At 40.2% G+C, this 15,451-nt stretch overlaps 1 protein-coding gene across 1 annotated transcript in view; it reads right to left on the bottom strand.

Moving 5' to 3' along the window:
• cdh24b (cadherin 24, type 2b) overlaps positions 1 to 15,451 on the bottom strand; it is a 158,447-nt gene that overhangs the window by 9,328 nt on the left and 133,668 nt on the right. The window contains exons 7-10 of the mRNA XM_085438015.1: positions 10,447 to 10,703; positions 9,333 to 9,469; positions 5,010 to 5,131; positions 2,392 to 2,509 (exon numbers count right to left, since the gene is read on the bottom strand). Of these exons, the coding sequence (XP_085294141.1) occupies positions 2,392 to 2,509; positions 5,010 to 5,131; positions 9,333 to 9,469; positions 10,447 to 10,703 (634 nt within the window). The remainder of the gene's footprint in view (positions 1 to 2,391; positions 2,510 to 5,009; positions 5,132 to 9,332; positions 9,470 to 10,446; positions 10,704 to 15,451) is intronic.

Below are 15,451 nucleotides of genomic sequence, written 5' to 3'. Positions count from 1 at the left end.
TCTAAGGAATCTAAATACACTGACTGGAGGTGGTGTTAGGAAGCTGAAGTTCCCCCACCCCTGTCTTAAGTTCTATATTTAGCATATTTTAGCTAATACAGCTAACTTAGTAGACAATCAAAGCATTTTGCAGCTAAAATGCAGTTTTTTTGGTCAGAATTAATGGAGAACAAAACAAAGTACTATGACGTAAAATGAGAGTAAATGTTATCCTGTGTTTGCTGGATTTTCAATTGGATGTTTTCAAATTCCCCGTATTTGCCATATTGTGTTTACTGATGAAGTCAAGGCTGAGAAATTTGTTGCCAAGCTACACTCACAGACCACTCGATTAGTTACATCATGCTACCTTTCCCTCCAGAACTGCCTTTATTCTTCATGGCATAGATTCAACGAGGTGCTGGAAGCATTTCCACCGAGATTTTGTTCCATATTAAAATGACAGCAGCAAACAGCTGCTGCACATTTGTCAGCTGCACCCACGATGTGAATCTCCTGTTCCATCGCATCCCAGAAGTGCTCTTTTTGATTTAGATTTGGTGACTTTCATGTTGTTTACGCCAAATTTTTACCCGACTACCTGGATTTTGCAGCAGAACTTGAGACTCATCACACTAAGCAAAGTTTTCTTTTTAATCTTTTATTGCCCAATTTTGTAGAGTCTGTGAAAGCTGTAGTCTCAGTTTCTTGTTCTTAGCTGACAGGAGAGGCACCTGGGTTGGTGTGGTAGCCCATCTGCTTCAAGGCTGACCGTGTTGTGCATTCAGAGACGCTCTTCTGCATACCTTGGTTTTAAAAGTGCTTGGGAGTTACTGTTGCTTTCCAATCATCTTGAAGGAGTCTGGCCTTTCTTCTAAGGCCTCAACAAAGCAACCCTCACTATTTTCTCTTTTTCAGGTGGGGGGATTCAGATTTTGTTGCATTATTTCAGTACATCAGAGTTCTCTGCCGCATTCAAAGTTACTTAAATCACCTTTTTTCCCCATTTTGACACTCGGTTTGAATTTCATGTCAACACTGAATGTTGCATGATCATCAGAATACATGATCATGCTGATCATGTATTCTGATCAGCATGAGGCTGATCAGAATACATGTGTGTTAATGAGCACTTGAACAGGTATACCTACAACTAGTACACATGTTCATATGTCCAAGGCGTGCACATGGAATACTATATTATACACTTCAATATGCTACTGACATCTTTAGCTAATATGACGCACAAATCAAACTTTCAAGTGGAGAGAGATGAGCTGTGTGCAGAATGCATAAGCACACATGAAAGTATTCTGTGGAGTTTTTATCCGCTAGTGGTGCAATGTTTTGATTTGCATTACTGTCCTCAACTGCAACTGTGCAGCACATACCAACTGAAGAGCTTCATGCTGTTCCACAACAGTTATTGTGTCAAAGGAAAAAAATGTAGCAATGCAGAAGCAAAGACGTGAAAAGAAAAAAGAATGCCAGCTGATGTAATCAGGCCTGCACTCTTCAAAATATTGAAAAATGTCACTTTTGCAAATGTTTGATCTTTTATCCAGCACGCCGTTAAGGCTTCAAGGAAGCAAACACTGTGTTTTTGCACTGACTCAAAGTATGTGTTTACACGAAAACTCCACAGGTGACACATAATTGCAAAAAAATGTATTTGTGAGCCAATTAACTTGTTTTTGTGTAGAGAAATGTAAATGTGAGCTAAGACAACAAAATTCTTGTGGATCCAATTTTAGGAGACTACATATTTGCTCAAGGATGCAAAAATATCCCCACACATACACAGCTTGATGTGAACAGTTACACAGAATCGGCAGCACATTGCATCCCTGAATTAAAATAGTCATATCAAATTTATGTTTGCATGATATTAAAGGACTATACGTGTGTAATTGTGCAAAACAAAGAGCGAGGACACGAAGTGTTCAGGGGGAAAAATGCACAGAAAACAAACAAGTAGCTAAATTAGATTCAGTTGACGCTAATTAAACGAAGCAGCTTTGATTTCTTCAAAAGCTTCTCAGTGGAAATACTAAGTTTACATGGTCGTGGGGAAGAAGATGGATGTAGAGGATACAACAAGAGGGACGAAACAAAAGAGGGGAGGATAACAAAGCAAAACAATGGGGCCACCAGACATGGGAGATGGATGGTAGGAGACAGAGGGAGGGACAGAAAAAGGGAAGGCGACTCAGAGAGGGAGTGGTTTTGAGAGGAACGGGAAAGAGAGAATAGAAGGAAAGATGAAGATGGGAAGAGAAAGGCAGAAAAAAAAATATATGTGGGATTAAGGGCCTTAGAAAAGTGGGGGGAGAAACAGTCTATCTGCCAAGGGAGGAGCAGACAAACAAGAATTAAGAGAACTACACAGAGAAGGAAAGCTTGAGTGCCTACCACCGCTGTCCCTGACGCTGAAGTTGAGGGCAGCGCTGGACTCTGGAGGGATGCTGAAATACACGGTGCTGTCATTCCCACCCTCATCTCTATCAATCGCCCGCAACACCTGCACCACCTGAAACACAGAGATAGAGAGCAAGGGAGACCGGGTGAGGGGAGGGCGTGAATGAATGTGTGTGAGTGCGTGTGTGTTTGTGTGTTTTGAGGAAAAGCATAGAGAGAGAACAGAAAAGGAGGAAGAAAAAACACTTACACAGAGAGAGCTTTTAGCTACATAAACAAAAAAACATTAGCCGACACTGGCAGAATGAAAACAAGTCAAACAATTAGCATAGTGACATAAGTGAACTGTGTTTGATACTCACACCAAAAATATAACCATGTGTGTGTGTGTGTGTGTGTGTGTGTGTGTGTGTGTGTGTGTGTGTGTGTGTGTGTGTGCGAATCCCCTTTTTTGTAAATACAGTGCCGTGCAGTTTTCGGTGTTGTAAAGGCATCTACGCAAGTCCTCATTGGCAATCTTAACTAAATTAATCTTAAAGAAATCTCCCGCAGACTGAGCTGATGGGTAATTTCTTTTTAATGAAACTCTCTGTTCGTCATTATGCAGGGCGCTCTTTCAGGAACGCTTTCGAGTGCTCGATACGAGACTCAATGCGGGGATGAAGGGTGCAGCGTGCTCTTTGAGTTAGTCGATGTCTGTAGGCCTTGAGAAGATTTGCTAAGAACAGTTGCATTATGTTATCCGATGCTGTGGGTGAATATTCAAACAGGCTTTGCCTAATGGCGTGTCATACAGAGATGTGCATATACTATCCCAAACACACTGGGAAGACATCATAGCCTTTCTTTAATGAACTGCGTGCCGCTCACTCAAATTGCAGCATGCATAAACATGAACATCACAGGCAAAAACAAATCAACGTCGTTGCCATAGAATCACAGATTTCGTGGTGACACAACAAAGGCATGAGCAGAGCAATGAAAGCACCAGTGGAAACAAAAAAAAAAACAAAAAACACACACAACAGATGGGCCACGACACCAAAATGATAGTGACAGAGCCAGCATGGAAAACGGAATATGGAGGCAAAGAAAGGAGAGCTAAGCAGGGTTTCCAAGGGGAGGCTGAAGAGCAAAGGGATGATTTCTATAATTGAGATAGGATCGAGTGAGAAAAACATGATGCAGAGAAACAGACAAGAACACAAATAAAGCAGGAAGGAGGGAGGCAGCCTGAGAGGAGGCTCGAGTTTAATTACAATGCAAATAACTGCTGCGTTCTGATAACAGGCCATGGAGGATTCACCTGGCTTCATGGTGAATGAGTATGCTGTAGCTGCATGTGGCCATATCTGAAGGGACACAGCTTTGTTCTGCCACACTCTATATGCTCCAAGCTGAATACTCGTTGATTGTTTGTGTTGTAATTATATGACTGTACATGAACATTAAATACAAAGTTTGCATATGTTTTGCATATGACATAGTAACACTAATTTATTATGAATATGTGTATAATTAGTGCAAAATGTGGCGTGTGGTGGGCTGTATGACTCAGCCAATATAAAGAAGAGGTAACATTAACATTTACTGAAATAGTGTAGCAATCGAGCTAAGTGACACATTGTCAAGATAGTTATTTAATGGGAAGCTAACTAACCAGGTTTTGTGTTTATGGTATGAAATTTGGGGCTTTGAATGCAAACCTAAAAATTGTAACTTCTAAAATATGTATGTAAAGTAAGCATTATTTATTATTTTATTAATTATTATTAATTATTACATTGATTATCAATATTGTTTGATTTTTGGATGATTAAAGTTCATCCAGCCACAGCTTCTCAGGCTTCAGATAAAACTGGTTTTGAAGCTTCTGCTCATATGTATACATAAAAAAGTCAGTCTTATCTTATCTTATCTTATCTTATCTTATCTTATCTTATCTTAATATAAAATAAAAAGGTGAAAACAATGAATATGCTGAAAATGTTAGCTTCTTAAGGTTAATAACGCTAGCAGTTTGGCCACAAACCAATGGCCACTGGTTAGTGACTGTAACCATGTGATCAGTTATGTGACTTTATTCAAACCAACGATATGTCAAATTTGACTGAAACATGTGAGACTATAGTATTAGCAGTGTGTCTAAAAAGCGTTTTCAGTCATGCATTTTGCATGTCTGACAGAACAGCTTCTTTTTCAGTCAGTCCAGATGTCTACTCTGGCTTTTACATTCTGATTGCGTTATACCCCTGCCACTCTATTTGTAAGCTTTTACCCATGCAACTGCAGTGATTGTGTGTTGGGCTCTGACACCTCGAAAAACCACGAGTGCCACACATGTAGACACAAAGACAACACAGCTGCTGCTGCTGCTGTGTAGTCATCACTTAAAGTCTTTTCACATCTTCTTGAAAAATTACAGTCTTTAGCACTGCTGGCAGTCCAAGTACCTAAACTGAGAAATGTGTAGTGCCAGAATGTAGTTCCAGTAATAACCCGGGCTTGTTTCCTTAACATGTGTTTTAGTGTCTTTCCATGTCTTTAAAATGAACATTTTATATACACTGGAATGGAAATAAAGACCTCAAGTAGTTTAAACACATACTGACCTGTCCGATGGAGGAGGAGTCACACATGGCTGTGTTGTACTGCCTGTCCAGCTCAGGTGCATTGTCATTCAGATCTAAGGTCTCTATTGCAACTAGAACTCTGGAGACTTGGCTGGGATTGTCTGAAAGAGCCAGAGAAAAGCATATTAGAACGTAGCCTCCAAAAACACGCACACACAGCTGTATAAACTAAATAATATGAAGACAATGTTAAAACGGCAAAAGACACTACTGAGTACAATACAAATACAGTGGTGCAAGTCATCGGTCCATTAATCCCATGCAGTCGTCCTCATAGGCATAATCAAGTATTTCAAGACTTTGTCCAAAAACTTCACATTACATCACATTAGTGAGCGTACAATTGGCTAAATAAACAGCAGTGCATTTGGTTTCATTTGGCTTGTGTTACAGCTCGCAGGCTCCCAGCTGGAGTATGACTGATGCTTCCATATCAGTTAAAATTTTCCTCATCAAACTGTTCTTTTCATAGCCAGCACTTCTCGCAGCATAAAGTGTGTGTGTGTGTGTGTTTGTGTTTTCTCAATAAAGAGAGAGAAAAGGCAGAAGAGGGGTGCAGAAGGCAGCGAATCTGCATGCAGTTACACAAGAGCGCAGTTTAAATGGATTGGCATAAGGTCCCCTACACCCCATTCACTCGGCTATACGCACACTTGAACATGAAGTTCTCACAAGCCGCGCTCGAAACACATGAAGTTAGCATTCTGAACACTCATCATTACATTTTAGGCAGCTATGACACAACCCAGGCTCACCAGCACACATCCTTTATCTAGGCAGGCAACCGTGAAACACATTGGACTACACTTTCTGTAAACCGAGCCCCACACACACACACACACACACACACACACACACACACACACTCACAACATTCCCACACCATGTTTTTTTAAACCAACAGCAGTAACACTGTGTCATGGATGACAGCAATTGGTTCCCATCGCTGAAAAGCTGAAAATGAGCTCTTGCTGTAATGCCACAGGGTGAGCTGGCCTGCCTGTGGCCATGGCAGGGCTCCTACTGTGCTTTATGTCAACACAGTCTCCAACAGTCTGTTTATTAGATAGAGCTCATTATTCAAGACAGGCACTCAGTGTGCTGCCGCCACAGTCCTACCAACACATTGCTGCCACAAGGAACCCTGAGTAGATTTTAAGTAAAGATTAAGTTTGTCCAGAACAAAACTTGGCAGCAAAACAACTTCTTTTTCCTTGAGCACAGCAGACATTGGATGGAATTCTCCAACAATACTTCTACTTATAAACAAACCAGTTGGATTATTTTTGAGTGCTTTTATGACTTGTCATCTGCCAGACACAGCTACTGGAGCAAAGCCAGGATTTAACAGGATGCTGGTATTAATTGTAATACGTCCGTCCAGCAAACTGAACAAGAAAACAGGTTGTCACTGACTTCTAAAAATACATAAATGTAGAGAGAGAAAAAGTCAAATCAGTGACATCAAAGAAAAGAAAGAAATGCTTGCATAATTACATTAAATTATCCAGTCCTTAATGCATTTGGTTTGTCCAAAACACAAGACGTTGTGTTGTTTTTTTCCACTAACAAAATATCTTCGCAAGTGCATCCCCACAACATGCAATATTGTGCTCAGCTTGCTCTTTTTGGGAGCTGTGACACCAAGAGTGCAATGGGCTGCGTAAATAAAGATATGTGTTCAGAGTGATACTCTGAGTTAAAGAAGTATGAAGTCGCCCTCTCTACAGTAATTAATAGATGAAAAAAGCATTTATAGATTAATAGATGAAAAAAATGAGTGAATTTGTTTAAATTAGGTAGCTATATTAAAATACTTAATTAAAAGTAGAATTTTACTATAATACACAAAATCTCAATGTCTTGGTTTGTCTGCAAATGTGAACAGAAGTTGAACAACCAAAGTTGGCATACAGATACAACTTAAACCCATAAAGGTTCTTCTCTATATCATTTATTATGTTATCATGTTGCCTAACAGCTGAACACTAACCAAAAATACCCTTTTTTTTTTACATTTATGCATCTATAACACTTTATAAAAGCATCATATTGTTTTCATTTCACAACAATATGATTTAATTTATTCTAGATTATTAAATATATTGTGATGATTACAGTATCAATGTGATTATATGATTTGACAAGCCAAATTTACTGTAAAATGGATATGTTCCAGTTACAATAATGTGTTACAAAGTTTATTGAATTATACCCTCAAATGGAAATTCATTCTTCTCATCAATATTATGTTTAAGGTTAATGTCTGGATTCATTTAAAACTGATAAATATTTGGGTTACAATAAAATAACTTTATTGTAGAGTTTGTCATATACATTAAAATCAGAAAATGTCACAACACTACTTCATTTGGTGCTTCTAATAGACATATTTCTCGGGGTCATAGTTTGTGAAGCCGAAAGCTTAAGTAAGCTTTAAAATAAATTATTTACATTTAAATAAGCTGCGAAGGCTGTGCCATCCATTAACTAACCTGGCTGAAGGGCATTTTAAGAAAAGCTGATGTGGTGTTATTTACTATTTTTCTTGTCAAGAAATCGAATGAAAAAATAACATATTCTTTAACGATGTATCCTTGTACTAAAATAAGAATAAAAAAATAATAAATTAACTGCAAGTTTGGAACTGGATGATATGTTCCGTCATGGCAGTGAAGGCTGTCACATACACACAGTGATAAATACTATACTGCATGTATATTAATACATACACAATAAAAGCCAGCTAATGCATTCCTATTTACTCCTGTTTGAGTATGTTTGAGTCTCCCTCCATAAAGGGATGGAGAGGTCAGTAACAATACTCAGTTAGCTGTGGCATTTAAACGATGCTCAGTTGAGTGATCTAAAGCGTAGAGTGTAAAGAAAATAACCTCCACACCTGCTTACAGTTGATAAAAGGTAGGATGGATTTGTTGAGCCTGTGTGAATTGCAGCCACAGTTTCCTGTTCTTTGCTGACAGGAGTGGAGGCCTGTGTGATCGTCTGCTGCTGAAGCCCATCTGCTTCAAGGTTTGACCTGTTATGCATTCAGAAATGTTCTTCTGTGTACTTTGGTCGTAGTGAGTGGTTACAACCAAAGTCTGCCATTCTCCTCAGACCTCTGATGTCAACAAGGCATATTCTCCACGAAAACTGCTACTCGCTGGATATTTTCTCTTTTTCTAATAAAGCTGTTCTCACTAGAGAAGGTTGTATAGCAAAGTCTGAGTTTCTGAAAAGCTCAGTCTAGACCAACAACCATGTCACATTCAAATTTACTTAAACCACCTTTTTCTTGCCAGTGTCTCAGTTTGAATTTCAGCAGGTTTTCTTGATATCTCCATTTCTGAATGCACTGCTGTCATATGATTGGGTGATTAATAAGTGTTGGAGCTGGTGTACCTATCTTTAACACATTTATATCTGACAGCAATTTTAAGCTAGATGTTCTGGAACATCTGTTATTGTTGCCAAGCCTCCACGTGAGCAAGCAACGAGACTTAAAGTGTGTTATTAGAGGATGTAGGGGCTGAGCTGTAATTGGGCCTACTGGACTATAATTGGCTTTACTTCTGCCGATGTGAATACATTTATGAAAGAATCAACAGCACATTAAATATGTATATACTCATTAAATCAAAATTCATTATTAATTAAATTGCACAAATGACAAGAGACAGTTAGATAACCTTAATCATGACTGAAAGCTGGAGAGCAGCTACTAGTGGAACCTACTGATGATCTTGCCCCTGGCATTTTCTATTTATCATTTTTTTACTGAGGGAACATGTATAACTTGAACTTAACTGTCTTGTTGCTTGACATCCTACATACTTGGAAACAGAAAGATATTTACCGATCCCCTGTGCTATCATGTTCTGTCGGCAAATCAAGGCCTGAGTTCGATTTGTTGCTTTAATTCAGTGTTTCCAGTTGAATCCTTACGAGAACAGATCTATTGCGGCATCAGATAACTTGCACAATACGGATCAATTGATTCTCTGACGCGCTGTAACAAACTGTTCATGGCGCCAAACAGCATTTCTCTCATGGTTTGATGACTTGAGAGCTAAGCCGCTTAGTAAACTGCATCATACAGTGGATACTGTGCCTTTCAGATAGCGTAAAAAACACAGTTTCTAGTCTCTTAAACCTCTTACTCATCAGTGGTTAAGGTGTCAGAGGTGGGGAAAATGCTAGCTTCGTTGTCAAGGGTTAGCTCTAATAAAATAAATAATCCAATGAACGACTTCTAACGATGTCTCCGGATTAAGTGTTGTACGAAGAGTGACCTCTGACCTCTCTGGGTGGCGATGACTGTAATGTTGTGCCAGTGCTCACGCTCCCGGTCCAGCTCCATCGCTGTGGTGATGAGACCGGTCTCTGGTGTGATACGAAACAGAGCCTCTGGGTCTGACTGAGGATCAATGGAGAACCTGAAGAAGAGAAAGTTGGGTTTGAGGATATAGACGGGTGAAATGAGGAGAGGGCAGGGAGAAATATCGAAAGAATGAGTGAAAGGAAGATGCAAGCGGGGAAGGCAGTGGGGTGCGGAGCGAAAGAAGCAGACAGGGCAAGTGTGTGAGGGAGCGATAAGGAAGTCGGCATTCAAATGGCCAAAGAATTAATATAGTGAGATTATCACAGCTGATAAGAGTTCTTTTGAAGTGCTACCGATTATCTAAATATCTCCATGAATATACCAGCTATCATTCCTCCCCACATACTCGCTTTTAGCACTTCTGCTTTTAATTGGGACACGGTTTTCTGTGGTTTTTACAGACAAATCGCTTGCTTCCCTCCTCATACTATTTGAGACAAAACCCACCGCAAACACAAGCGAAGCACTGGAAGCTGCAAGCGTCTGTGGTTTCTGTCTGGCTCGTGGGAACACTGTGTGGGCATTTGGTTGGCTTATTTTTATTTGGTTAGCTCTTATTGTTGTGTCTTGTTTCTTTTAGCTGAAGAGCCTGCTTTGAATTTAATTCAAAAAGCCTGGCTATCCCTTGCTTGTGGCTGGACAGTAAAACAAATGAAGATATATATAAGTCCCAGCACCATTAAATGCTTGATTTGTCTTTCAGCAATAAAACTCCTGTAAAGCTGTTTTGTTATGAGTTCATAAACAGCAAATACTGAGAGGAACATTTTGAGAAATGGGCTTATTTGCTTTCTTCCTGGGTGGCAGATGATAAAACTGATACCAGTGTCATGTTTTACACCAAAGATTAAGTTACAGCTACTATCTCAGCATGAAAACTGGAAAGACTAGCTTTTAAAAAAAAGAAATAAAAAAAAACCTGTTCAAAAGGAGCCCAGGTAGGCTGTTTGCTATCTCAACAGTGAAAAGTAACAACCTAAATGTATAGGAAGACTACATGTCCTGCTGAAATGCAGAGGCTTTGTACTCTACCTGATATTATTGGTCAGACCAGTATCGGGGTCTACTGCACTGACTCGGCCCACTGTGCAGGCCGGCGGGCAGTTCTCTGAAACATCCATGTGATATCTGGCCCGAGAGAACCTCGGTGGCTCGTCCGCATCCAGGACTGCAACTCGGATTGAAGCCCGATCTTTAAAGGGGCCTCGACGTAGGAAGCGGGGGTCCACTATCGGGTTAAGGACCTCAACAGAGAAGGAATAGGAGCTCCGACTCTCATAGTCTACGGCCTGTGGAGGAGAGAAGAACGAGGTAAGCTTTACAGTTGTGTAAAATGAAAGGGTTTTTCTGCGTAGTATAATCATCTAAGGTTTATGCATTTACATATTTTGAAATGAGCAATAGAGACATTTTTTAAAAGCGAGAAATTATGCAAATGTAACTGTTACAAACATCAGATCCAAAAGCCTTTTTTTTTAACGTGCCTTCATTTGGTCTATTTCGCACACTAAATTTTCCACAAATGTCTGCTAAATTACATATCTAAAGCCGAGAGATGGAAAATAATGAATTCGTCCAACAGATAAGAGCTCGCGCAGGCTAGAGAATGGTCACATCCTAAAGCATCTAAGAATAATTTAGAGTGAATAATATTCTGGTTACCTTACATGTTGTGACGTTTGGATTTTTTGAAGCGATATTTTGAAGGATGTTGTGGGTGGATGCTTAGATGGTGGGTTTTGTGTGAAGTTGGAAAAGACATTCATGAGGCGTTGATGTTACAGCATTGCCAATGAGACTCCGGATGCTCAAAAAAAGTTGAAAGGCTTCTTCACAGCTTCAACACCGAGGTAACTACTTGTTTGGATGTTGGTTTGACATTTCTGGAGTTGATGTTTGGATAATGTTGACGTGCTAAGAATGGATGATGTATATCTGTAGAGTTTGAATACTGTGTTGGTGAGACTTAAAAGTAAAAATACAGAATATTTTGTATTGCAATGTAGTGTTTTTTTTGGTGAATAAAGCTAAATACTTTACCCTACTTTAAATAAAAAAATCTGTATTAACAGCAAACTGAAGCCCTTTTGGTTTAATCCAGCAATTTTACTTGGGACTCACAGAAATGTAAATGGTCTGCTTCCAAGGTTTTAGGTAGCTTTAAATAGTTGTATAAGCCAAACTATGTCAACAAGTGTGATAGCAATGGAACAATTATTATACAATAAATCTTCAATTCTGTACAGCACAGAAAGATTTTTTATAGTACACGAATAATTACAGTGGGCACACTGTAAAAATTGTCTTCATTTATTCTATTTTAAAAAGTACATTTGTTACAGTGTAGTGTTGCTATGTGCATGCAGACTCGTGCTACACTGAGTAGTTGCTATGACCATTTTATCTAGCTCATATGGTACTGCAGTGTTAGCAAAAACAGTGGGAAGTGTGTTGGTGGGTACCTGGCAGGTTGTATATTGTGTTACAATGTTGCAAACATGCTGGTTGGCATAGTTTCAGACCCTGTAAAGTGTATGAAACTTGCTTTTGTGCGCATATGTTCATTAGGAGTACAAATGGTTTGGGCTGTATGGCTCTATAAAGAATATATTTTCATGATAAGACCCCCCCTCCCTCACATTTTTCATAAAAATGCTTCCATTGTTTTGAACGCCATCTCTTTATCACCATAGCGACTCTGCTATCACCATGGAGACTCGTACCTGACTCGGGGGAGCATTAAAAATTCCTTTGTATCCTTGCATCTACACAGGTGCGAGAGATTTCATTTGGGATAGGGGATCAGGCCCCAGTGATTGTTTGTTACAGAGAAGTTATGAAGCCTATTTGTCTGAGGTGTCTTTGTGATTGCGCGTCGCTCTCCCGCCAGCGCGGCGCCTCTGAAGCAAAGAGATAGCCTCTGATCTGGTTTGCTGAGATGATTGTTAGTGAGGGCACGGGCACACACAAGCAATCACATACATCCACTGTCTCACACACGCACCCTGACATACACCTGCTGTTGATTAAATTTCAGAAAACGAACACGTTTGGGTCTAGTTCAAAATACCTGTTTGAGGTAATGGCAGGTGTGTGTGTGTGGACTTGTGCGTGGAAGTACAAGTGGTTCTTTGAGCCTGTGTATCCTCAGATCCTCTGTGAGTATCTGAGTGTCCTTAAAAGCAAGTACGCATATAATTCATCTCAGTGTGATTGGCACGGGGAACTATGTTGGACAGGGGATAAATGGGCTCTCTAGCTATGCAGAATTTTCGCTGTCAGATTCAAACAGGAGCTGAGAAGAAAATCATTGTGAGGATCCCACCGGCAGTGGGAATATTGATATCCTCCCTCTCCTTCCTTTCTGATCTCTCGTTTGCTATTTTTCCTTCGCTTTTCTTCTCGCTCTCTGAGCTGTAAACCAGCGTAAACTGCTTGACAATCAGCGGTCTCAGAATGAGGTGCAGATTGATTAAAAATTATGCAGAGAATGGGGGGAATTGAAATGCACAGAAATGTAGCCAATTTGTGGACATATCTGGGCAGATAGAAGAAAATAAATACAGAAGAAAAATTGTTACAGAGTGTGTGAGAGAGAGAGAGACATGGGAATGGTGACAAAGTGTGTGTGCAGAAGGGGGGTAGATGGAGGGAAAAGGTTCTCTAACGGGGTCCCCATTACAGGGAGAGAGAGACAATCTGTCTGAGGAGGAGAGGTGTCACTTACACTGTGAGCACACACTCATCACCCTCCGCCCTCCCTCCACCCAGCACTCCATCACTCCGCTCCCCCTCCTCTGCTGCCTCACACACTCCATCACCTAGTCCCCGACTTACCCGCCCACACCTATCTTTTTTCCCTCCCTGGTGTGCGCGCGACAGGGCACCGGCTCTGACAAACCACAACACACACTCATCCTTCTCCTTCCTACACCCTTACAGTAAGGACACAGCGACCCCACTGTTCGTCTACCTTTTTACTTTTTGACATCATAAAAAAAAAAATCCTCACTCATGTATTCACATCTACTTGTAAGACACTTGTACACATACATACACATGTCATGTTGGAGGACCTGTGAGGTTCCACATGCAGTTGTTGCAAATGTCCTCTCACAAGGAACAAAGGTTCAAATTCTGGTCTATTTCAAGCCAAAGAAAGCTCATATTTAAAATGGTTTTCCTGAAATTTGACAGAGCATTTTTGCTGTGGATTGCTGACATTAGCTACATAAGCAGCATAGCCACCAACTGATTGCATGTCACTTGCACAAACCCCAGGCGTCTTCCTTACGCGCCGAATAAGAAAGCAGTAACGCTGACTTCATTTACCCTTGGCTTACCACCTTCACTGAAGGCTGAGACTGTGATTTAGAGCAGCTTGAACTCTTAGCTTAACATTAATTTAAGAAGGCTGTTGCAGAGGTAGTGGAGACCAAAAGAAGAGGAGATGGGGCTGAGTGATACACTGTAACAAATTTCCCTGTAAAATTACAGTAAAGTTGTGTAAGCCAGATTAGCTAGCATGAAACTGTGATTATACAGTGGACCTACAGCAATCTAGAGAGTTTCTTACTGCAAAAAAAATCTTATAGTGCAGTGCTGGATAGAATATGAGCATTACAGCATAATACTGTCAGCCGTTTGGTTGCCATTATACTGTTGTTTTAGTGAGCTTAATGTAAAAGTAAAATACTGTACATCTAAGGCTGAACCAGGTCTTAATCTTCATATTCTGGTCCATGAATTCAGTTTCTTACCTTTCTTGAACCGCTGACAAGATATCACATTTTGTCACGATCCCCCTGCAGCTTGTACTTCACGGTAATGGCAATCTTGCTGCATTTAACAATTTCACTGTATGCTAAATGAGGTAGTGGGACTTCACACAATGTGAATTTTCTCAATAAGGTATGGGCAGACTGCAGTAACAGAGGGAAAATCAAGTCTGACTTGATGAAGAGAAAGAAAAAATACTACTTGCACATTGCAATCCATCCATTCCTCCATCGGTCATCAGTCTTTTGGAAGGCCAGCACAGAGAGACAGACAACCATTCACACTCACATTCACACCTACTGGCTGGTAATCTAATATGTATGTCTTTAGACTGTGGGAGCAAGTCCATGCAAGCACAGGAAGAACATCCCCACACAGACGGCACCAGCCTTCAGGTGGTTCGGACCAGGAATCATCTTGTTATGATGAGGTGCTAAACCACTGTTACTAATACTTTCTTCCTTAAAAGTGTCAACATTTAAAGCGGGGATGTCAAACTCATATTTGTGGTCTCATTAGAGGTTAAATCCCCGATATATCCTAATATTAGAGAAAAAAGTGCAATGTAAAAAATAAAAATTTCTATAGCAGATAATAAAGTAATACTCTTTCTGTCATTTAATTGTTTATCTATTACTTACTTAGATGTAGTATGAATGTTTTAAGGAGGTCTTTATCAGTAAAAAAAAAAAAAAAAGCTTAAAAAACAAATGAAAATACAGTTACAAGTCCAAAATTTGTGCCCTTAACATTTTCCAAAGCCATCCCATGGGCCATACTGGAGTGTTTTCAGGGTCAATTCTGGCCCCCGAGCCTTATGTTGTTTAATTCTACTTCCTGCCTGCACCTTTGAGAGCTGCTTACTGCATGAAATACAGAATTTAAAAAAAGAAAAGGTTTGGATACCTTTGAAATAATGCCATAAAGTTGCCTTTTCTTACAGAATGCAAACCAAATGAATATTTAATGTGACCACCCTTTGCCCTGAGAAAAGCACCGGTCCTCTGGATGCCCATGCACAGGTTTTGCTTGGCAGGTAGGCTGTTGGAAGCATGTCAGAGAAGGTGCCACAGTTCTCCTGTGACCTTAGGCTTTCTCGGTGTCTTCTGTCTCTTCATGTAATCCTAGACAGACTCCATAATGTTGACACCAGGGCTGCGGGCTCTACCATCTGTTCTTGTCACTGTAGATAGTTCTTTATGACTCTGGCTGCATGTTTGGGGTTGTTGCACTGCTGCAGAATGAATTTAGGACCAAT

This window comes from Copadichromis virginalis, linkage group LG18, assembly GCF_057382275.1.
Source record: "Copadichromis virginalis isolate Kocher_CV1m ecotype Utaka linkage group LG18, C_Virginalis_male_GT1.1, whole genome shotgun sequence".
Classification (NCBI taxonomy): domain Eukaryota; kingdom Metazoa; phylum Chordata; class Actinopteri; order Cichliformes; family Cichlidae; genus Copadichromis; species Copadichromis virginalis.
The sequence above is the reverse complement of the archived record's forward strand: the minus strand, read 5'-3'. Positions and strand labels throughout refer to the sequence as shown.